Here is a 24036-nt window from a genome sequence, read left to right as displayed (position 1 = left end):
GATTTTTTGTTAGGTGCTTCGCGGTCCCAGGAAATTGTCTTGCGGCCCCCAAAAGGACCGCGGACCCCAGTTTGAGAACCACTGTCTTAGGCCAAAGCGTCATAAGGATTTTGAACTCCATAAAAATATAATTTAATAGATCAATGCGTTTTTGCTTAAAGCGCAATCCCTGTTTAGTCTTTGCAATACAGTTTTAATGCTTTGGAAAAAACGCTACAAACTAACATTCGTAAACCAATCGTTTAACATGTTTGTGGCCCCTGAAGTAAACTAATAAGTTGTCCCGGTAATTAATTTCATATTTATTCTGAACCTTTAAAAACAGGGGGGGGGGCGCGATTCTGTTTTAACATGCTTCCTTATATGGGAAACCACGCTACAAGTAACTGTTAGCCAGGGTATGGCATTGAAATCTTTATATCAATAATGTAACAAATACAAATTATTCTATAAATAAATTAAATGAGACAACATGTTGATAATTACATGAAAGCACTTTACCTTGTGAGTCATTTTCCCGATTCCATCGCAAATGTCTTCGAAACCTTGACTTGTCAGCTTGCGGTCCCCCAGACTCAACCTCTCGATTGTTTTGTCGACATGCTGGAGCATCCGCCCCAAAGCGTGGCATGAACTTGTTCCGATGGGTTGTTCGCCAAAATCAGCCTCCACAGGGAAGTGCTTTGCGAAAGACTGGAACACTGCTTCATTGCATTCTTGCAAATCAACAACCATTCCAATATCTAAACACAGTTTTCAACAAATATTAAAAAAGCAACAAAAATAACATTGTAGGTTGAACCAGCAATTGGCACTGTGACGTCACAAGTGTGAATTGTTCTAACAATGGTTGTTTAAAGCAGAAGTTCCAAATTTTTTAGACGAACTGATTAAATAAAAATATGTTCACGGACCGGCAAAAATCACAATAAATAAAAGAGATAGTACTTGTGTAAGATATTGTAATATTTCTGCCATGTAAGCGTCTTGTTTTATGTTGTTGGGCAACTAACTTTTAAAATCGTAACTAATAGTAAAAAGTTTACGTAAGTAGATCAACCCGGAGAAGAACTTGTTTTAAACGAAGTCATTTTTACACGAAGATATTTATTTAATGCTAGCTTATCCATAGATTGATGATTTTATATTTTTACCGCCATCTACTTAAAGAGTTTCTTTAATCGCGTTCACGGCTAAAGCTTGTAGCGCCTAATATGCTCACGTGTGTTTTACTTGTTTGAATATATATGTCCAGTGAAAATATAGCACAAAGTAAAATAAATGTTGTAAACTTACCATTGCGCTTTCGCTTGAATTGCTTTGAAAGGCGTTTGTAGAACATCTTAGCCTTGCCTGGAAATATATCAGGAAAACATATTTTACAAACATGTAAGTTTTTCTGATGACAAACTTTTACTTTTCGCACTTTTAAGTCGCCCATCAAGCTTAATTAGATGCTGAGCAGGCGCGGGTCTAGGATTTCAGTTTGGGGAGGGCCATGAAATTTTTTCAGATATGACGTCACAATTTTTTCAGATATGACGTCACAAAAGTATACCATTGCGTGACGTCATAATTCAGGTAAAAATAACATCAGCTGGCCGAATAAACTAACTCCTGCAAAATAACGGGAAAAACAGACCTTTTGAAAGCACGAAAAAGTAATAAGGTTAGCCTCTACAGTGGGCCGGTTTCCTAGCTAAATAAGGTTGCTGAATTGAGCAAAACTCTATGAAGAGTTGATCCTAACATTGGATAGTTTATTCAAATCCTTACACAAGGGTCGGCAACCTTTGTGTAGTAGTCGCGGGCCAAAAGCAAACACAGAAAGGTCTCTGCGGGCCGCACAACATATGTTAAATGAGATTTGGTGTTATTACAACTTTATAACAATTGTGAATCAGGTGGGCCTCGGATTTTTTTGCACTTTAAAAACGTGTTTATAATTACTTTTAAAGAGGCAGTAAAGTCTTGGCGCAAATTCGCTAAAAAAGCGTATACTTGGTTTAAAATTCGAGTCCACACGTCGCCATCCCCCTACTACTATTAAAAAAGTGTAATAAAACTACTTTGAGAAAACGCGATAAATTTTATAGTTAATCTATTTTAGTGTTTGTTAACCGTTTGGGGCACACCTGGCGAGCGAAGCGCGCGCGATTTTTTTGGTATACCGGTATTTCTTTTAAATTTCTTGTTTTTGTTACATTTAAAAAATTGGTTAAAAAATATTTGTCGATTATGTTTGAATACATTTTTCGTTTTTCCGCGACGCACTTGGCAGCTTTCCACGGCGCAACAGTAAAAAAGCACTGATCTAGTTCAAAAAGAGCATCAAAACGTAAACACACTGGATGTATAAAGATCATTAGCGCGAAGCGCGAAAATTTTTCGTATTTACACTTAAAATAGTCAAAAAGTATTTAAAATAGACTCGTGTCTAATTTGTCAAAGAGGCGGCGGGCCGGATGAAGTATATTGGCAGGCTGGTTCTGATACAGATTTGCATTAACAACAAAAAATCTTTTAATTGTACTTGGATATAAGTTAGTTATTATATAGTCGAGGTCAGCGTACGGCAGGCTGGCAGAATCTTGTCAGCCTTCTGGTGACAAGCATTTTTGGCGAAAATTCTTCGGTTTTTGGTCGCGCCCCTTAAATGATGTGTTCGCCAAAGGAATGTATGAACCTTACCATGTTTTGGCGATAAACAAGGCTATTAATAAACGTAGCACCGAAGGTGCAAAAAATTTTGTGACATTATTAACAAGTACACAAGGGACATGTGAAGGTACAACCTGGGGCCTGGGGGTGGACGTATATGTCTGTTTTTCTTGCTTTAAAAGTGTTACATAGATAGCTGTTTTCAGGCAAACCTGTGTGAAAACGTGCTGCTCAAAACGAAAAAATATTCTTTGGATAAATTTTCAATTTATATTGCTCGAAATAATGATATTTATAATAAAATTTAATAGAAATGGTCACAGTCACAGTGCCATATTACCTTTGGGATAGATTTGCTGAAAAAAAAGACACAGAAACGTAGCAAAACCAGACTAAAGAAAATTTTTAGCATTTGCGTAATTAAACAACCAAAAATATACTTTAGGCCTTAGGTGGAGACGCATAGCCTGGTACATCCTTAATATGCCGATGCGAATGTTATACCAGTACATTTAACAGGAATGGGGAATTCAACTCAATATACAGGAAATCAACTCAATGTAGAAGTACTTGCCAATTCAAAGTAAAACTGCCAACACGTAACAATTGTATGATCAAAAGTGTGTACTTTTTAAAATAATAAACAGTCTATAGGCCTTACACTACCATAACTTTTTTCAAAATGACACAACAAAATTAATTTCTGCCAATTGTAGTATGTAATGTTATTACATATTTCCGCTGTTCAAAAATATATGTGTGGAAACAACCACAAGGTATTTTGTAAATTGGATGTTGGAAAAAAACTTTAAAAAAAATTTTTGGAAAAATAAATAAATCTTTTTTTTCAATTTTTTTTTTGCTTAATTTTTTTGCACCCATTTCTTCGGTTTTCTGGCTGATTCTTTGGCCGACATAGTCGCCAAGTCGCCAGCATTCTGCTATACTGGCGTACGGTCACTTAAGCCGTCTCTGCAAATCTGAAAAACGCCGCTTTGCGCGAGTGCGCGAAACGAATTTTCCGATTTTTTGGAAATATTCATTATATGGCGCCATAAGCTCGAACACCACTACAAAGCTTAAAAATATGTCTTATTTTGGCGAAAATAGGCCATACTACCTAGGGAACCGCGACAACCCCCCCCCCCCCCTAGATCCGCCCCTGATGCTGAGCATTTAATGATTTCCAAATGAAGGATAATCTGAATCATTGCCAGGTGTGTAAGTTCATCAAATGGTCGCTTACCTTCATTTGTTGGTTTCTGCGGATTGTCCGTTCTGCTTTGGTCGACATTTGGTTGGTTTGGTTGATTGACAGGTGGTGTAGCTGCTTGTTGCTCGGCAACCTGCATACAAACATAGCTGGTGAACAAACAGAACAACTCTTATAATTATAAATGCGTATCAAGCAGAAGCATGGGCGCAAAGTGTGAGGTTACCTGGGGTTGGAAGGGGTGTTACTGGTGACGTCATAGTCACAGTGACGATGACAGCGCTGGAGTGTGAATAATGTTGTCTCACACAACTGATATTTAGTGCTTTAATTTGAATACTGGTTTATTTTCGTCCATTGTAGAAATCTTAACTTACGATGAGTTGGGTTTTCGATATTTGTTATGCGAAATATTGCTCAGAACTCAAGTTTAACATTTGTTTTAAAATGACAATGTTGTGACTTAAATTTGACTTGGGCTTAAGTAACTAACGACTTATACTTGTTGTTTGTTAAGAAAGACTTGAATGGGACTTAAGTTGCTTGCTAGTGATTTGACTGGGATTAAAGTAATTTTAAATTATCTTGTTTAGAACACTGGGTGTGATGCGACCCCGATAGCGTCCAGCTACAAAACGTTAAAGTTCCCAGATGCCAACCAGTAGGCTATATTTATCCCATTGTATTCACATGCGATCAAACTAAACTGCTACTAATATCAATCACACCAAATTATAGAAAGAAAATAGCAACCTGTTGGTCAGTTTGTTGATGTGTCGCTTGTACAGCGGTCGGTTGTACAGCGGTCGGTTGTACAGCGGTCGGTTGTACAGCAGTCGGTTGGTCGGTTGTACAGCAGTCGGACACATGTTCTGTGCTAATAACAAAGTGTTTGTAATAGCAAAGTAGATTTATTTTGTTTAGAATAAATGATAATTCACGTTTGTCATAAAAGGAAACACTAGTTGGGGTATACCACAATCTGAGGCTACTTAGAAATATAGAAGAACCAAATGCTTTATCTCTAGTGGACCCTGGTGATGATTTAGAAAACTCAGATATAGTGACAAAAGTTGTGAGTAAAAATATTTTTCACAGTTTGTTAAATTTCATTAATAAACTTGGTGGCTTAACTTGGTGGTTGTAGTAGAGGTAAAAATCACTACAATACTGATATAGTATTGCTTGCAAGATGGGCATGGTTTTGCAAAAATTCTTATTGATAGTCAAAAAATAATTGTTTTTGTTTTACAAACCATTGCACTTGAGCCAAAACGTTCGTATATGTATTTAAAGTTAAAATCAAGGCTTATTTTTACCTTCAATTGTATTTTGATAGTGTGAATAGTATTTGACCAATATTTGACCTATTTGAGTATTTGACCGGTCAAATGCCCAACCCTAGTTTTAACAAAGAACCATAATAAAGTGTTGCTACAAATCCACATAAGGGCTTACTGGCCGCAATCAATACATTTGTCGCAACGTTGTTTCCATTGGGCTTAGGTTACCGACTCCTGATGTAAGCGATTAATCCAATTAAATATGAACTGAACAACTATGATTTCTATGGATAAATGGGCCATGTCTTAGTCGAGGTGAAACATTCTGGCACGACCAAATCCTAAATATGTTTAGCGTTACACAAAACTTGTGGCAATAAACAGGTTGGTGGTGATAGCAAACCCGTAGCTTGAAGTTGATTGCGCTTCTCTTGGAGCAACGCTTGGATGTTGATCGAGCAGCAAGGAGCTTCCCTGTATCTTCTCCTCACACACAGATGCCTGAAAGAATTGCATTTCAATAAATCACAAAAATATTAAAACTATTCCAAACATCCAAAGCAAATTCTTAATGGAATGCTTTTTCACTAATTAGTTAGCTAAATTAATCTATATAAAACTTTTAAACCAAAAATTGCACTACATAAGCAAAACAGCACAAAATGCTACTGAAATTTATTTGTTATAATATATTTTTGTTTGTAAACATCAACTGCAATACTTGTAGTGTGGATGGTGCGCCGTCAAGTGGTTGTGGAGTTGCCAAGTGCGTCGATGAACTAGTTGATGGTTCTGACGTTCCTGGGTGAAACATAGCACTTTGTGAATATAAAAATATTAAACTTTTCACATATGACCACCTTACAACCATATTTTTCCAACAGCTTTCCAGTATGTATCAAATTATGCTTGGGGTGCAACACCACTACCAAAGGGTGCATGACAAACTTGCACCAAACAAAAGCTTTATGTACCAAAAGTTGATTTTCAAATTTAACCTAAACTTTTGCATACTTTGTAATATGGACGTAACTAAGGCATTATTGATAAAAAGGGAAACTTAGCTTGGTTGGTAGAGTGGCGGTCCCGTTAGGCCGAGGTCGTGAGTTCGAATCTCACCACATACAGTTTTCTAAAATACCTAATTGAGCGACTAGTTCAGTTTGCCAATAAACTCGGGATGTAATATTTATTTTTTCAAGTTTAAGCTTTTCAGAGTGAAATATTGTTTGTTCCAGTCCACTGCTGACTTTTTACAGAGTTAAGCAAGAAATATGTTTATGATATCTATTTGTACAAGCTATAGTCAGCAAGATTGTGTAGTGTAATAGTTTTTTTTTAAAAGAGATTCATGAGCACAAAGTAATTTCAGGAAAGTAATGAAACAAATTTGATTTACATTTGCAACCAAACGAACCGAAACAAACAAAGAGATAAAATTGTCTCGTTTTTTCCGGGTGTTATTATGCCACGATTAGCACAATATCTGCGCCGAGCTGTTTGCCAAAGTCAGCAAAGTGATAGAAAAAATAAGTTGTGTCAATTATACACTAAACACGTGGTCTTAGGATATGGTTATAGAGAATAATTTTGCGCTAACAATCATTAAATGCCATGGTTACACCAACACCAGATATTAGCGCGAACAGCGAGGAACATTAGCTGCGCCTAACTCAACGTTTTTGACGATAAGTAAGACGGCTTGACTTTGCGTTGTCAATTGTCGAATGCTAAACCTAAACAAATAACAAAAGGCGAAAGAGAAAAACATCCTGCGTTTACAGTCCACCAAACAGGAGACCAAAAACGGCGTTTTTAACGATTTTAGGTAAAAAAGCGCCTTACATATCGATACAATACATTTCATACTAGCGTAGTTTGTACTACACGGTGTACTTTGCTTATGTCACCAAACCAAAATATAATCTAAGAAATCACGGTTAGAAATGGTGTACATACCTTTTCTTTTATCGGATTCTGCATCACTGGAGGATTCATCGGATTCTGGAACTGTGAAGTTATCTCCGAGTAGAAGCCCACATTCGAATCTTCTCACCATCGCCCAGTGAGGACTAGCGACCAAACCATCGACAATCTGACTAAACTCATCTAAACTCATGTTCTGGCTAATATGGACAGCGGTATAGAATTCTTGAAGTAACTGATGTGAAAAATAAAACTTTTTGTCGCCGTCGAAAAGTTTCTGGTTAAAGTGAGAATACCCAGGTACTGCGATTATAATATCCTGGACTATGACATCACTTAAACCTTGCTCAGCCATTTGTGGATAGGTCATAATGACAGTTGAATTCTTTGTGGCGTTGTAAGCGATTTTTGCGACTTTAACTTTGATATTTTCGATGTCATGACCCTTGGCAAATTCTGAGCGTCTCAGGTTTTCAAGTAAAACTATGAAAATCTGAGTGATGTTAAAAAGTTCGGTGAGATTATCTGTGCCTAATGCAGCCAAAAGGATCAATTGAAGCATGATCGGGGTAAGACAAAGCTCAAGTAACATGGGTGCGAGTTTGGTAAAGCTATCCCATATATTCTGGGCTTCATTTTTAGCAAAAGCAAAAAATAGTTTTTTCATGTCAGCTGGTGTAAACTCATGTACTAAAACAATTTCCTTTGGTCGAAGTAATTTTTTAAGGGTTACTATAGAATGTGGCCTGGAAGTCAAAACTATAGAAATGCCTGGAAAGAATTTTCCGGTGCATAAATTTGCGATTACCTCTTCAACTAACATTGGAGTATCATACGATGCATATCTAGGCATTACATTATCAAGTGACCAAGTTGCCTGATCATAACCATCAAGTATGATCCCAAATTTCCCTGGGAACTTCATTATTGCTGCAAATATGGCGTTTCGTTTTCTTTCGCTTAACCATGGGTACGCATAATCAACCACAACCTGCCTTAGAGTGACTCTTTCTGACCCATAGAGCATGTCCATGCACAACAGGAGAATCCACGTTATGCAAGAGGTGTTTGACAGTCGTCTGGCAATGGTTGATTTCCCAGAACCAGGAGCCCCAACTAAAGCTGTGTAGCGATGAGGTACTACATAATCATGCAATCGCTCAAAACTGATCTCCTTTGAGCCAGAATCGACATACCTTTGTTGTGTGAAAGGCTTATAGTCTTCAGTTTTACCGGCTCCACCTCGATAAAAGTTTTCCTCTGTCCTTAGAACTGGATGAACACAGGGAAAGTTTTCCTGCTCGTAGTTTAGCCCGAGTGAAACAACTTCTTGTTGTGGTCTCTTGAGATCTTCCTTTATAGTTTCCAGTAAAACTTCAACAGAGGTTGAATCTAAAACATAGTAAAACAATAGATTCAATAAATTCTGTTTGCCTTTGGGACAAATTAAACCTGTTAATTTGAGTTGCTGTTTGAGTTTCAGCCCTTAGCAGACATCTGCTTCATCAGTTGAACAAATTAATGCTACTAGCTTTAGATGTCCTAAACATAAACTTATCTTATTGGATGTAATATGAACAAAGTATTAGCATTAGCTTTTGGTAAAGTGCAACCCTCAAAGAAAGGCATTTTATAGCTGCAAAAATATTAGTTAAGTTAAGTGTGGGAGGTAAAACACAATAACTATAATCTAGCCAGTAATTTTTTTATTTGCAATGCTTTAATTAGGCTTTTATAACCCAAGGAGAGGTGCATGTATGCAAGGCCTTAAATTATTTTGGGTCATTCCATCTTTAATTTAAAGTTTTTCAAAATTTGTCCACCCATGTTCCCAGATTTTTTTTATATTTTAAACAATTAAAAACCTCAAAGAAAATATAAGATTGCAACAATTTTGAGCGTTTTGTGATGAGTGGTTACAAAGACATGACGTTTTGAAATGTTTGACCACTAGGTGGAAATAGGTCATTTTTTGGTTCCGCTTGAGTGCTTTTATCTAACTGGAGGTTTTATTTTGCAGCAGAAGCCTGTAGTAAAATGCTGTTCCCTCATTTATTGGGGTGGTGGTTTCAAAAATAATGCTTAAACAAAAAATGATGTTTATATGTGGTTATTTCTTCTATATGAAAATCGCATTTGAAGTTTTATGACTTCCAAAGAGTTTTCCGAAGCTCTCAGCATTTTTTTTCAATTTTTATGTTGGCAAAATAATCTTTAGACAACATAGTATTTGGACTTTCTAAAGTGGTTCTTGGTATTTTACAATTAGTAATTGGTTTAGTTTCAAATTTAAGCCTCTTGTAATAAAATAAAAAGTGACCAAACTTTAAAATGCGTTAATACACTGACTTTTGCAGCCTCTCATACAACTATTGTGCAGACATACAATAACACATAGGCTTAAATATTTCTATTCAACATATTGTATAAGATTTCAGATAAAGAAGTGCAAACAATGAGACAATGTACAAAACTTTGCAGATATTTTGTTATGTGTAGATCTGTATTCCATGACATACTGTGTAAATTTAAAAGCAGAAATGCAACTATGTGTAGAGCTGTTTGACATCAAAGCAGATTATATCTTCTTAGCTACAAATATCTCCTAGTGATGGAGTAGGTTACCCTGTTAAAGGCTTATTAAAAAAATGCTCACATTTCAATCAAATACTGTATTGTACAATGTTTTTTATTACTGTAAAATTAGCATTGGTGGAATTAGCCAAGACTCCAGCAAAATACTTAAAGCAACATGAAAGGAGTTAGCAAAAAGGTTTAACCATGGAGATACTTTTTTTAAAACACGATCCTATTATTAGTATATCGCTTCGGCCTCAGACAAACCAGATGACAATACATAATTTTGGACTCCAGCTATAGTAGCACCAAAGTGGTTAGTTTTTATGGCTTGTCCAACTTTGACAAAGTAAATTAATGGGTTCCAAGACAATGTCAATATGACTCTCTATGTTGGATAGGTATGATTTCAAGTGGATGAGAACGAAATAGGTGCTTGCATAGTAATAATTTTTTAACAGTTAATATCTTAAATTTAAAGAAATTTTCTTGAATTTAAAGAAATTATATTTAGAAATAGCTGGATAGTTTACAGGAATTCTAGAAAGTAATTAATGAATATATTTGTACAAAATAAAAATATCATTTGGCATATTGCAAGATAAAGTTGCTTAAAGGGTCTTGCTTGATGCCTTAGACCAGTGGTTCTTAACCTTATAAGTGTCGTGGCTACCTTCCATTAGCAATAAACACTTTGGGATCCCTTTGCCCACAAATTCTAAAAACATCTCTGGACAAAACGTAAACCAAAACAAAATGGTTAACTGGCTAAAAATTAAAATACAACATGCCTGTTGCCCCCCTGGGGTCCAAAGGACACTGTTGAAAAATTTTGCCTTTTATATTCTACTTTTTATTTCATGAAACAAAACCATTTATTCGAAATTTGTTTATACCTAGTTAATAAATTTTCAATTGGTGAAAATTTGAAATTTATAAAATTAATAAAAAAATATATCCAGTTGTCATATTTTTGTAAAAATAAGGCAATTCTTATAATCGAAAACTAAAATAATAGTAATCTAAAACAGATATTTATCTTGTAAATTGTAGAATATTACATCTAGAATTATACCACAACATTTAAATCTAGATGAAAATAATCTAAAATAGCAACTATGTGCTCTGGTCAAATATATGCGGCCATTCCTGGTTTTATTAGCTTCGATACAATGGTATTTGCTATAATCAATTTTATGACGTACTGTGTAAATTGAAACCTCACAAGTAACAGGCAGTGGTATGACCACACACTATTATCAAACATAGTTAACAAATACTTTGTCTTATTACTTGTATGTATTTGTTTTTCTAGAACTTTATACAATCTGTTGAATAGAAATATTTCAGCTAATGTGTTATTGTATGTCTGTACTATAGTTGTATGTAAAGTTGAACACATTTGAAAGTTTGGTCACTTTTTATTTTATTACAAGAGGCTCAAGTTTGAAACTTCATAACCAATTACTAATTGTAAAATACCAAGAACCACTTTAGAAAGTCCAAATACCATAAAAACTGTTGCTACCAGGCATGGTAATATAAATCAAAAACAGCTCCTCTGGTAATTGCAATTGTTAACCAACGTTTCGGCTTGTATAGGTTGTCCAAATACTATGTTGTCTAAAGACTATTTTGCCAACAAAAAAATTGAAAAAAAATGCAGAGAGCTTCAGAAAACTCTTTGGAAGTCATAAAACTTCAAATGCGATTTTCATATAAAAAAAATAACCACATAGTGGTTTAAGCATCATTTTGAAAACCAGCACTAGGGATGTTCAAAGTAGAATCCCAAGGTATTCTAGAATAATAGGTTTCGAATCTAGAATAACGAATCCAGAATAGCGAATCCTAGTATATTTTTATTAAATTATCTAACCTAGGTTTTGTTTGGGGAAGGGATTAATCTTCATCTACCCTATAGGGCCCACAATCACAGCAATAAATCGCCCAAACAATTTGCTAACATGTGTACATTATAATAAAAAATTCTCCCATATGTTTTGAAGCAGTTCAGTAAACTGTATTATGTCAACTGTCCAGGTTGTTGCCAAAACTTAGATTTTTGCCAATAGTGAGTACAATGAAACACTGCGCACAGAAGTCTTAAGCAATTCGGTCCTGTTTTTTAAAGCATTGTATTGGGTTTTAGTGCTTCTTTTTTGACTAACATGATCTGTTATGCAGTCAAATAATGTACTGCAAAGAATACAAAGTTATTATTGACATAACGAATTCTTGACAATTACGTTGTGCATAACTGCATAACTTCCCTGAATATTGGCCTAAAGTTGACCTTAAGTAACCCTATAGCGCATTTTGTAGACGGCCAGCACGTTTTACAACGTAATGTTACTTTTGCAACTTAACGCATTTAGGGAAATTGCGAACTCCACACCAGACATTGCACGTTAGTCGCTCGCCCAATAACGCTTGATTGACACTTAATTATTAGACGAACGTTATCGCGAGACGCGGTAATTGGTCGCCCGAAAAAACGCTGACAGTGCACTAATTGGTCGCCGCGGCGACAGGCCAACTTACCACACGCGTTTGTGCAATTAGGCGCAACAATCCGCGGTAAAACATTAAATTATATCGGTTCCAATTACCCGAAATAAACGGCAGAATTGGATTCGATATTCTACTTTGAACATCCCTAACCAGCACCCCAATAAATGTGGAAATAGCATTTTACTACAGGCTTCTGCTGCAAAATAAAGCCTCCAGAGAGATGAAAGCACTGAGGCAGAACCAAAAAACGACCTATTTCCACCTAGTGGTAAAATATTTTAAAGCGTCATATCTTCGGAACCGCTCATCACAGAACGCTCAAAATTGTTGCAATCTTTTTTTCTTTGAGATCTTTAACTGTTTAAAATATAAAGAAACTCAAGAAACATGGGTTCCGCCCCTTTAAATTAAGCATGGAATGGCCTTTTGTGAATGACTCTATATATTACTTCGCTGGGTTAAGGTTGATTCTTAGGTACTGAGCAGATGCTTTAGCACTTATTTTCTTTTTGAGCGATCAACTCTGTATAACGCAATAACCTTAACTTAAAACCGGGTGTAGTACGGTGAATATGGGACGAGCGACTAACGTAAACTGCCAAGTGTACTGATTTCTTGCACATTACCAAATAACCTTTATTGATTTTGAATCAATTTTATCTTACATAAAGTATATTTTATCACCCCTTTCCCTTCCCGTAGTTAAACACAAAAGTAATTCACTGGATTTAATTTCTACATCAGTGATCGGCAAACTTTTTGTCGCGCTATTGAAGGAAATCACGCTCCCAGAAGTATATTATCAATTTATTGTTGTACATCAGGGGCGGGCAACATACGGCCTGTTGCCGGACCTGACCCGCGATTTTGAGCGGCCCGCAGACAATTTCCGGTCTTACAAAAGGTGGATCATTTTCCCACATCGTCCCGCCGACTGGAGAAGTTACCCGCCCCTGGGCTACGTAGACATTCAAGTAAAAATAGTGTTCAAAGATTCTTTAATGCGCAAATAAATTCAAAGATCATTCTAATGCTTTTGGAAAAACATCCTTTCATTTAAAGAGTATGCAACAATTAAAAACATTTAAATATTGAAAGACTTTCTGGCAACCCTGAATAGCTAGCCATGCTGCTCAAAACATTCCTACAGCCCTGTGGTCTCCAAACTTTTATTCACCAACATCAATTTACATGAAATGAAAACAGCATTAGCATGCCACCCCAGTTTGTTTTCTAATAAGTAATGCCTGAATTAAATATCACAAGAGATTGATTACACTTAAGTTATACACAAATTCCAGAGAACTGTGGCTACACATGTGTAGTAAGATGAGAAGTTTAAATTAACACCTAGATTTACACACATAACAAAAAAAAAAAAAATGTTAAAAAATATATGGCTAATACTTTTGAATAGGTTTTCTGTTTTTCCGCGAAGCACTTGGCAGCCTTTTCATATCAAATCATCTTTGATTTGGCAGCATTTTCATATCAAATCATCACAAAAATTGAAATTTTGTAACCACCCGTCCCAGATTTTCATAATATTTACGTTGTGCAAAATATGGATCAAAAAAATATGTTGGCAAAAAAAAAAAACTGCAAAAATTCCAATCCATTAGGAAGTTACAAGATTTTGAAATTAACCACTAGAGGGGGTTTTCGGACACCCAAAAAACGCAAATGTACATTTAAATGCAATAAATTAAGTAAAAATGGAAGCAAAAGTTTGTTTTCTACCATTTGTTGGGTCAAAATTGCATTTGGATGAGTGTTAGAGGCCTTTAGGGGCACTTAAAGAGAAACAATTCTCCACGTATCAAGCTAAATTGCTTAAGTCTGCAAATATTTAGGAACCCATTTTTTTTTATATACCAAGAACTTCCAAAAAAAGCTTAAAATGGAAAATTAGACTTGTGGAAAAAATTAGACAATGCACTAATTTGTCTACAAATTGAACTTAATCTTAGCGCTGCAAAACGTAAACAAACCAAATGCTGTTATACTATTCTCGCACTTACGTAGTTAAAATAGTCAAAAAGTATTTGAAATGGACTCGTGTATAGTTTGTCGAAGAGGCAGCAGGCCCGATGAATTACAAAGACTACTTGGGTTTATTGCTATTAAGACACATGACCCAATTACATCGAAAAAAACACGCAGCTTCGACTGGTGAGTTAAACCCTGACAAAACGAACAAAAAACGATAATGACTTATGAAAAGGGGGGTCCGAACCTCCACCCCTGGATACGCAACTGTGCAAAACTAACACCTAAAAACATTCAACAATCGTAACCCCGCCTAGTTTTACTTGGTAATTCAGTAAATGACCCAGCAAATAAAATAATTCTGTAGTTTGGGTTAATTATAGCAAAAATTTACATTGATATCAGAAAAACAGTTGTTTCGTTAAAAGAAACAAATTTGACGATAAAGGGGCATTTCCCAAAACGCAGATAGAACCAAAATGTTGTAGGGAAAATTGCGCACATTGCTTGTAATCACACAAATAGAAGATATCACAAATAAGTCACTAGTTAGACATTGTTTAACGTGTTGATAAACACGTAACAGACATATTTCAGGAAACGAAAATGAATTATGAAAGTTTAAATCAAGTAAAATATTTAAGTTTTATCCACCAACCTGCTTCAGTGATGTTGTCATCTGCTTGGACGTTTGCTTGTGGAAGATGAATGTGAACATCACCGCTGGTGAGAAGTAAGTTTTCAGCTTGTACGTTATGCACATGATGCTCTTTGGTCGTATGAGTGTGAAACTCTTTCGTCTCATGAGTGTGAAACTCTTTCGTCTCATGAGTGTGAAACTCTTTCCTCTCATGAGTGATTTGTTGTTGAACTTGAGCACCAAGGAAAAGGTTTTGCACTTGAAGTTGGTTCTGTTAATGACACAAACAAATTATATTACTATTGAGCTGAACATCAATCATTGCAACAAATTGGTGTTAAACATCTGTTGCACTTGACGCAATAAAAGTGTCTTTTGCAGCTGTGAAAAATCAACTTTTGTTTTGCATTTTGTCTTATTACTTTTTTAGTTACAAGTGATTGCATGAACCGAGAGATGCCAAATGTAGGTGTGTAGGTTTATAATAGGGCTCAAACTACCCAGAAATTCGACAAAGTTATTTTGCAATAATTGTACAAAATCAGCTGATAAAACCACAACATAGATAAAGCAACATCTGAGGCCAGTAGCTAGGTTTTAGTTGAACAATACAACCCGGGTGCTTCCAAATTACTTACACATTAGTTGAACAAACATGACAAATATCTCAACACACTCTGTTACAGGGGTCAGCAACCTATGCCACCACAATTTTCAGCGCACGTCAAATGATTCAACGCGCATCTTATATCACCTTAAGAAAGGACAACCGTTAAATCACTACCACATCAGTAACATTATTATTATATCACTAACACTAGCGCTAACTAAACGGTTGCACAGTGCACACATTTTGTTTGGCTAAACGAAAGTCACAGATATCAAATATATTTTGCACAATATTACAGTTTTACAACTAAGCATTCTTTTTCACTGAGCATGTTGATATTAATATGAACAAAATGCTTCTATGATATAGATCAGGGGTTCCCAACACCTTTTAAAGGCGACCCATTTTTGAAAAAAAAATCAGTTCGGTAAAATCTCGCGACCCAAGTAATTTCTCACATTTTATAAGCCATACAAGATCGCGTTATTGTACTTTAGATATTGTTACTTTATAGATGAATGTGTGTTCACAAATTATGCAATTGTGAAACTCACCAAGTCAATGTTCTGATCATCTGGAGCTCCGTTGCCTTCTTCTTGATTATCGGCCATTCTCTTTCTTTCATGCAAACCCTAAGCAAAAGCAACTTAATGAAACAACCTACAGCAAATAAATTACTACTCACAACCCTAAATAAACCAAAAAAAGTCTACACAAGTCATCTTCATTGAATAAAAGGCCAACCAGCAAAACCGTAGAATACTACATTTGGTGTAAAATGTAGTGAAGTTAACAGGTTTTAAATACACAAAATCATATAGAAGTAGATTTTTTGGTACAGACCTTGTATCAAACATCTATTTATGTGTAAATTTAAAGTTACACGCCTTTTCAGTTGTACAAACGACCAGCTATAAGTTGTTAAAACAGCTTTCTAACATAAGTTGGTGCTATGATGAATGTTGGGTATTAGTTCAGCACTTAAAGCCAAGCAATAAAGCAAATGCATACAAAATTATACAGGATTCTATTGAAGTTTTAATGCTTTGCAAGGCAGTGCTTATACAAGGCAAAATACTTGGAAATACGAGTTAATCTTATTGATATATGTACCATTGTTCAGTCTAACTTCACAAAGGTTGGACATAACCATAAATATACTATTCATGTACAGCAGGGGACATTTTGGGGCTGCGACCCCTCAACACAATTTATCGAAACTCTTGCCTCTTTAATAGCCACACTGATCAGCATAAACAGGCAGTTTTCTTTCATATAAATAAAAACATAGCTACCAACAATGAGGGGCTTAAATGAAAATCCGGCAAATTATGTGAAATTATTTTAATACCTATGTTTATCTTTAGGTAAAAGTTAGGTTGAAATATTTTAACCCCCATGTTTTTCTTCAGTAAAGTTAGCTTGAAGTGTAATTATGTTGGCATCTAAAGCACATTCTAGTTGTTTAGAAGGTGAGTTGTAGATTGCTAGGTGCACATTAATTGCCAATAAGATTTTGTGCAGCACAGCTTGTGCGACAGTCTGCATGGCACATTTTCTTTTAACGGCAAAAAAGTATTTAAACAATAAAATAGTGCACGAAATAAAACAGGAATAAAATAATGTGCTTTTTGGAATAAAATAAAGTGTGTTAGACACAACTGAGAAGTATGTTTCGGAGATATTCTGTTAGCAAGCGTTTTTCTTGAAAAGTCCTTTGTGCCCCCTTGCAAACCCTTCATGTGCCCGCAGGGGGCACATCCCCTACTTTACAACCCCTGATGTACAGTAGTGAGAGTTAAAAGTATAAGCTACTTTAAGTGGTAAACGAACACACAAAACTTAGTTTTTGCACACAGCCACTCACCTCACTGAATACTTTATTCACTTCTTCTTCAGGAAATCTCACAAATCACAAGTTTAAAACAAGTACTGGTTTACTTACTACTAACAATAAGAAAAACCTGCAATAAAATACATTTAAATCTTCATGCAATATGGGCTTCATAAATCTGATTGTTTCAGCATTATACTTTATTGTTTTCACAGTCACACTTAGGTAAGCCTGGATGCCTTGGTGCGCAAAGTTGTTAGTTTACAGTAAAGGTCAACCAAGTACGACCAGATGAAGCCTGTCCGGTTGATTTTATCGACCAGCGGCAACATATATACTCAACGAAGGTAACATATAGTAAGTTAATAAGTTTGACAGCTGTAACTGGCCCGAGCGTCAGGTATTAAAGTTATCCAGTTCTTTGTTAAAAAGTATGGTGGCACCAGGTATAGAGGGTTATATTTACTCAAACAGATTTTATTTCAGTAAAGACTGACGAATAAGTTTAAAGAGTGAAATGACAACATTGTTTTGTGTAGATTCCTGTATCCAGGAAAATAATGAATGAATTGTTTTTCGCTTCACTCTAGAAAATCTAAAAATAAAACTGGTTCTTGAGTAACAAACTGATGCCCGTAGGTTAGCATTAAACACAACTCAACCAAACGAACAAACTTCAAGGAGCACAGTGCATGTTTCATTTCTATAGTTGGGCTTAGTAAAGGTAGTACCTGTTATAACATATATACTTAGTATTTGTAAAATTGCAAACAAGCTTGTGATATCTTTAAGCACCAACAGTTTAACAACATGGTTGATAATGTTCAAGGCCAAGGGTTAGGCAATTACAAACAACTTGTAAAATGGGAAACACACAACAGTACCTAAAGCAGAAAAATCTATAAAAGCATAGTGCCAATGACATGATAAAGCCAAATACGAAGTAATATCCACGACAGAGTAATATCTAAATCGTCGGAATAAGTATTAAATTCATCGGAATGAGGCCTAAATGGCCCAAATAAAGTTTAAAACTGTAGGAAGAGGGTAGGGGACTGGGGCCATGGGTCTGGCACCGGCCGTTTTGAAGTCGACATTTGTGCGCCTTAGATTGAATGGCACCCTTTTTTAACAAGGGTTAGGCAATTACATAACTAGATCCGTCCCTGGAAAGAGTGGTGTGTATATAAATGTTCAAACATATAGAAAGTCATGCTTGTTTCCTGAGGTTTGAGTTGCAGATTCCTGTGTTTTAAACAAAATAAGCCGGGCTGCATTTGCCCAGGTCTGTTCCAGACTGCCATTATAACTTGGTATAAGCACATATTGATACGACAACACGGCTTGGCATGTCTAGACTGTTAACAACATTTTAAACACATTTAGAACATAAAAAGGAGAAATTTATTATAGCATCTAAAAATCGGTATTTACACCATGATTATTTCGACTGTTGTAGAAGTGTAACTACTGCAGTGGGCGACCAAACCGAATTAAACGTCGACACACATTCAGGTCGCGACCCATAGAAGCATTGACATATTATTTTCAGTTTTGTCAACCTTTTTCTTGGCGACCCAAATACCAAGTGTAAGGGAATGGGTAATTGCAAATCACCACCACAAAAAACACAAATAAATTATGTTTGATGCAGGCTGGTAGCATTACCACCTTCTGGTGACAAGCATTGTGGCCCAAATTCTTTGTTTTTGGGGTGTTCTTAGTTCTTACTAAAGTTAAATTCTGTATAGGCCTAACGATATGTGCTTCTGCTGTTCTGCATATTGTCACTAAAATGTCTGCTCAACAAAAAAAAAAGAAAAAAAGTCTGCTATACAAAAAGTTTAAATAATAGGGTAAATTGGTTTGGGGGGATATTATGGGGTTAAATTAAGGCCAGGTTTGCAACGTCTAGGGGTCAGTAGGTGTTCAATTGACTGTTTTTAACCGTTGAGGATTTTTAGAGCAAGGAATATTTATATATTAGTTCAACTTTCTTTATTTGGAGATTAATGTTCAACAATTCCTTGAATTAAGTCAAAAAGTGTATAAGTATTAAATCTAACACACAATATTTTTGTCAACAAATAAAACAATGATAAACTGGGTAAATACATTAAAAAACTGTCCCATATTTAGATGTACAAAGACAAATTTAGATGCAGAATTAGGTCATGTCTGAACAAAAGAAAATAATTATAAGCAATGCTTTTAAATGATATTAGCTTACAAATATGAGAGAAACCTAATCATTATTGAAAAAAACAATGTTATTGACAGAATTTAATAAACCGAAAATCATTTGTTTAGATGTTATAAAATGTTAAGTAAAAATATATATATATATTTTTAAAAAACATAACACAATATAAGCATCGTTGATGCAGGTTGTGGATTGTACAGTGCACCACTTGCCTAGAACAATTGGTTTTTATTTTTTTTATGAGCGTACTTCTTGACTTATATTGTGTTATGTTTTTAGATACTGATGATGCTTTTAGTAGCGAAATATATTTATCATATTATAACATATAAACAAACTGATGTTCGGTGTACTAAGTCCTGTATTAAGTTTTATCTTATAATTGATGTGCAACCAGAATAGTTTGTTTTCATCATTCGGATTCAGGCAGATTCTGTTATTCGAAAGAAAATTCTAATTATTAGCATATAACGTGATATGAAACCCTTTTCTTGTTACAGTTTTATGGTTAAATTAAGATGCTCATACAGATAAAATATAATGTGAATCTACTAGATTGGGAATTAGTAACTTTCCCTTACAACCTACAATTCAGTTTCGTTTATATTTTAATAGTTTACTGAATTATTACTCAACTTCGCTTTGTTCAACTAAGGTTGGTTCGGATATTAATATTTCTAGTATCTGGATAATGGATATATCCGGATATTTGTACTTTAACCTTACCGGTTAACCCAGTGTTTTTTAATCAGGTGAATGGGTCACCCAGGGTGAATAATATTTTTGCAGGGGTGAACCAACTAAAAGGGGTGAATAAGAATGAACCGGCCAAAATGGACGACAGCTTGCAAGTAGGGCGGATATTCTGGGTGTACTGTTACCTATATACGAGATAGTTTTATCATATCATTGGACAAGGTTGAATAAATCTGGAGATAAATGCTAGGAGTGAACAAAACTAAAAAAGTTTAAGAAGCACTGCTTTAACCTGAAAAATCGATAATTATCAGACTATTAATCTTTCGCAATTGATGTCAAAACACAATTGTTAAATAACCTGACAGTTACACAGTTTGTTATTGTAGAGTTGTTGTATAATACTGTGTTGTATAGGATTGTTGAGTGCGACCTTTATGACGTATTGCTGTGCCTGTATATAAGCGCCACTCTTGCAGTACTTCTGTTATTCATTACTTGTGTTCTAATACGTCGCTGTGTGTCACGTACCCTGCCAGTAAATACTACATGGTGTCAGAAGTGGATTCAGCTGCATAACATGTCGTTCAACAGCCAGATTGCACCACCGGAAGCTTTTAATTTTAACCAACCGGAAGGATGGGACAATTGGCTGCGACGCTTCGAAAGGTATCGACAAGCGTCGGATCTATGTAGTGAATCGGAGAAAAAGCAGGTGAACTTGTTTCTTTATTTACTGGGAAACACGGGAGATGACGTATTGTCCTCGTTTTCGTTGTCTGAAGATGAATCTTCGACTTATGATGTGGTTATTAATAAGTTTAAAGAGTACTTTAATGTTCGAGTTAACGTTATTTATGAACGGGCCACTTTCAATCGCATTTGCCAAGAAACCGGACAGACTGTTGATGATTTTATAACTTCATTGTATTCACAAGTCGATAAATGCAACTACGGGGTTCTCAAAGATGAAATGATTCGTGATCGCATAGTAGTGGGTATTTGCGATAAAACTCTTTCCGAAAGACTACAACTTGACGCAGAACTAACGTTAACTAAGGCAGTAAATCTGGTTCGAAACGTAAATTTTGTTAAGAAACAACAAAAAAATCTTGCAGTCCAACGATCATCAGGTAAAGCAGGTGGAGATCGACACGATGCAGAGGTATCGCAATTTATTCCCATCGTTATTTACGGGGCTGGGTCAACTAGGTGAGCAATATCGGGTGAAACTTAAACCGAATGCGAAACCCTTTTGTTTGTCCAGTCCCCGCAGGGTTCCTATTCCGCTGAAAGATGCGGTCGAAGCTGAATTGATTGAAATGCTCAAGACGGGAGTAATTTCTAAAGTAACGGAACCAACGGACTGGTGTTCGGGAATGGTTGTTGTGAGGAAAAATAACGGAAAGGTGCGTATATGCGTGGATTACACAAAGTTGAATCAAAGCGTATGTCGAGAAAATTATAGGTTGCCAACTGTGGATGCAACATTAGCAAGACTGGCTAACGCAGCGGTATTTAGCAAACTGGATGCAAATTCGGGGTTTTGGCAAATTCCTCTTTCTAAAGAGTCAAGATTATTAACTACTTTTATAGCCGATAGTGGCCGTTATTGCTTCAACAGACTTCCATTTGGGATTTGTTCTGCCCCAGAACATTTTCAACGACAAATGACTTCCATTCTTGAGGGTTTGGATGGGGTGCTGTGCAAAATGGATGATGTGTTGGTATTCGGAAGTTGCCAAGAAGAACACGATAGACGTCTTCGCGAAGTTTTACAAAGGTTAAGTAATTGTGGGGTAACACTTAACGATAAATGTGAATTTTCAAAAACCGAAATTAAGTTTTTAGGTCACATAATTGACAAAATAGGGATTCGAAGTGACCCCGATAAAGTGAAAGCAATAACAGAAATGTCACGTCCGGCTAATACAACCAATGTCAGAGAATTTCTTGGTATGGCCACTCAACTCTCAAAGTTTATTCCGCGATTGTCGCAGGTAACGAAACCACTTAGAGACCTGTTAACAAAGGATCAGAAGTGGAGATGGGAGAAAATACATGAAGATGCCTTCATCGAGATCAAGAATATGCTTACTACCACACCGACATTAGTGCATTATAATCCAAGTTTAAAAATTGTTGTATCTGCAGATGCTTCATTTTACGGCCTGGGTGCAGTACTTCGACAAGAAGTTGATGGCGACTTGAAGCCTGTAGCATATGCCTCGCGATCACTAAATCCAACTGAGCAACGGTATGCTCAGATAGAAAAAGAAGCTTTGGCGGTAACGTGGGCATGTGAAAAGTTTAGAGATTTCCTAATAGGCTTACGATTCTGCATTGAAACCGACCATAAACCTCTAATCAGTTTATTTATGAAGAAAAATCTTGACGAATTGTCTCCGAGAATTCAGCGTTTTCGAATGAGATTGGCGTGGTATGATTTTACCATTACTTTTGTCGCAGGTAAAAATCTATTAACTCCGGATACGTTGTCCCGATCACCTGTTTCTTGCCAGAATGAAGACGAGTTGCAGTTTATGAATTTGGTGGAAGCTCAAGTCGATGCTGTTATAAAGTTTTTGCCAGCCACTGACAAGAGACTCGAGGAAATTCGTAGAGCCATTCAAACCGATTCAACATGCCTGAAAATTATCGAGTACTGTCAAAGTAAGTGGCCAGATATAGTTATTAATGACCTTGTTCCTTATAAAAGGGTTTCTTCCGACCTTGCCTACCACAGAGGACTCTTGATGAAGGGAGATCGGTTGGTGGTACCGGAGGATCTACGAGGTAGTGTACTTTCCAGCATTCACGAGGGTCACCAGGGGATTACAAAATGTCGTAATCGTGCCAAATCAGCCGTTTGGTGGCCCGGGTTAAACTCCGATGTGGAATCTTTCGTGAGTAGGTGTCATATATGTACTCAGTTACGCAGCCGCAGTCCGGAAATGATGATACCAACGAAACTCCCAAATTATCCATGGCAGAAAGTGGGCTGTGACTTATTTTACTTTAACAATAAACATTACTTGGTTGTCGTAGATTACTTTTCCCGTTTTATTGAAATAGGTTTACTAAACAAAGACATCGGGTCGGACAACCTTATTATTCATTTAAAGTCCATTTTCGCAAGACATGGGATTCCAGAAGAGGTTATGTCCGACAACGGCCCTCAGTTCTCATCGATGACATTCGCAAAGTTTGCGGACAGTTTTGGATTTCGCCATGTGACGAGTAGTCCACATTTTCCGCAGAGCAACGGAGAGGCGGAGAGAGCAGTTCAAACGGTGAAAAACTTGTTACATAAATCGGGCGACCCTTATATAGCGTTGCTGGCATACCGGGCAACACCGTTGCAATGTGGTTGGTCACCAGCGGAGCTGTCGATGGGGAGAAGAGTGAGATCAACGGTGCCAGGACTCCCACAACATCTGGTGCCACAATGGCCTTATCTAGACTCGTTTCGCAGCGCGGACGAGCAAGTAAAACGTCGTCAAAAGCGAGACTTCGATAAACGTCATCGCAGTCGAGATTTGCCGTCTCTATCTCCAGGCACTTATGCTTGGATAAATCACGATAACGCATGTAAAGAGGGTACTGTTGCCTCACAATGTGATAATGTACCACGTTCGTATGTTGTTGATGATGGTGCTAGAATGCTACGCAGAAATAGACGCGATGCAATTCCTATCCCTGTTGAACCTGTATATACTCGTTCTGGTCGTTTGGTAAAGCCTCCCGAGCGGCTTAACTTATAAGTTTAACGTTCAACATTCTAGAAAGGGAGATGTAGAGTTGTTGTATAATACTGTGTTGTATAGGATTGTTGAGTGCGACCTTTATGACGTATTGCTGTGCCTGTATATAAGCGCCACTCTTGCAGT

General features: G+C 36.4%; 3 protein-coding genes across 6 annotated transcripts in view; all 3 read right to left on the bottom strand.

Annotated features, from left to right (window-relative positions):
• Positions 1-574, bottom strand: part of LOC146162955 (ribonuclease inhibitor-like) — a 32862-nt gene extending 32288 nt beyond the window's left edge. The window contains exon 1 of the mRNA XM_083381507.1: positions 502-574. Coding sequence (XP_083237633.1) covers positions 502-513 — 12 coding nt within the window. The 5' untranslated portion in view covers positions 514-574. The remainder of the gene's footprint in view (positions 1-501) is intronic.
• LOC146162953 (NACHT, LRR and PYD domains-containing protein 14-like) overlaps positions 1-24036 on the bottom strand; it is a 193112-nt gene that overhangs the window by 129440 nt on the left and 39636 nt on the right. The window lies entirely within an intron of this gene.
• Positions 1-24036, bottom strand: part of LOC146162954 (uncharacterized) — a 165620-nt gene that overhangs the window by 129171 nt on the left and 12413 nt on the right. For 2 of the 4 annotated variants that reach the window (XM_083381500.1, XM_083381501.1), the window contains exons 2-4: positions 17281-17377; positions 15968-16045; positions 14822-15074 (exon numbers count right to left, since the gene is read on the bottom strand). In XM_083381500.1, coding sequence (XP_083237626.1) covers positions 14822-15074; positions 15968-16024 — 310 coding nt within the window. In that variant the 5' untranslated portion in view covers positions 16025-16045; positions 17281-17377. Of the gene's footprint in view, positions 1-1296; positions 1354-3907; positions 4008-4627; positions 4752-5560; positions 5659-5878; positions 5959-7116; positions 8476-14821; positions 15075-15967; positions 16046-17280; positions 17378-24036 lie in introns of all 4 variants that reach the window. The other 2 variants (XM_083381502.1, XM_083381503.1) reach the window with 2 other exon arrangements.

Source organism: Ascidiella aspersa, chromosome 2 (genome assembly GCF_963924565.1).
Source record: "Ascidiella aspersa chromosome 2, kaAscAspe10.2, whole genome shotgun sequence".
Classification (NCBI taxonomy): Eukaryota; Metazoa; Chordata; class Ascidiacea; order Phlebobranchia; family Ascidiidae; genus Ascidiella; species Ascidiella aspersa.
This window is presented reverse-complemented; position numbering and strand designations above follow the sequence as displayed.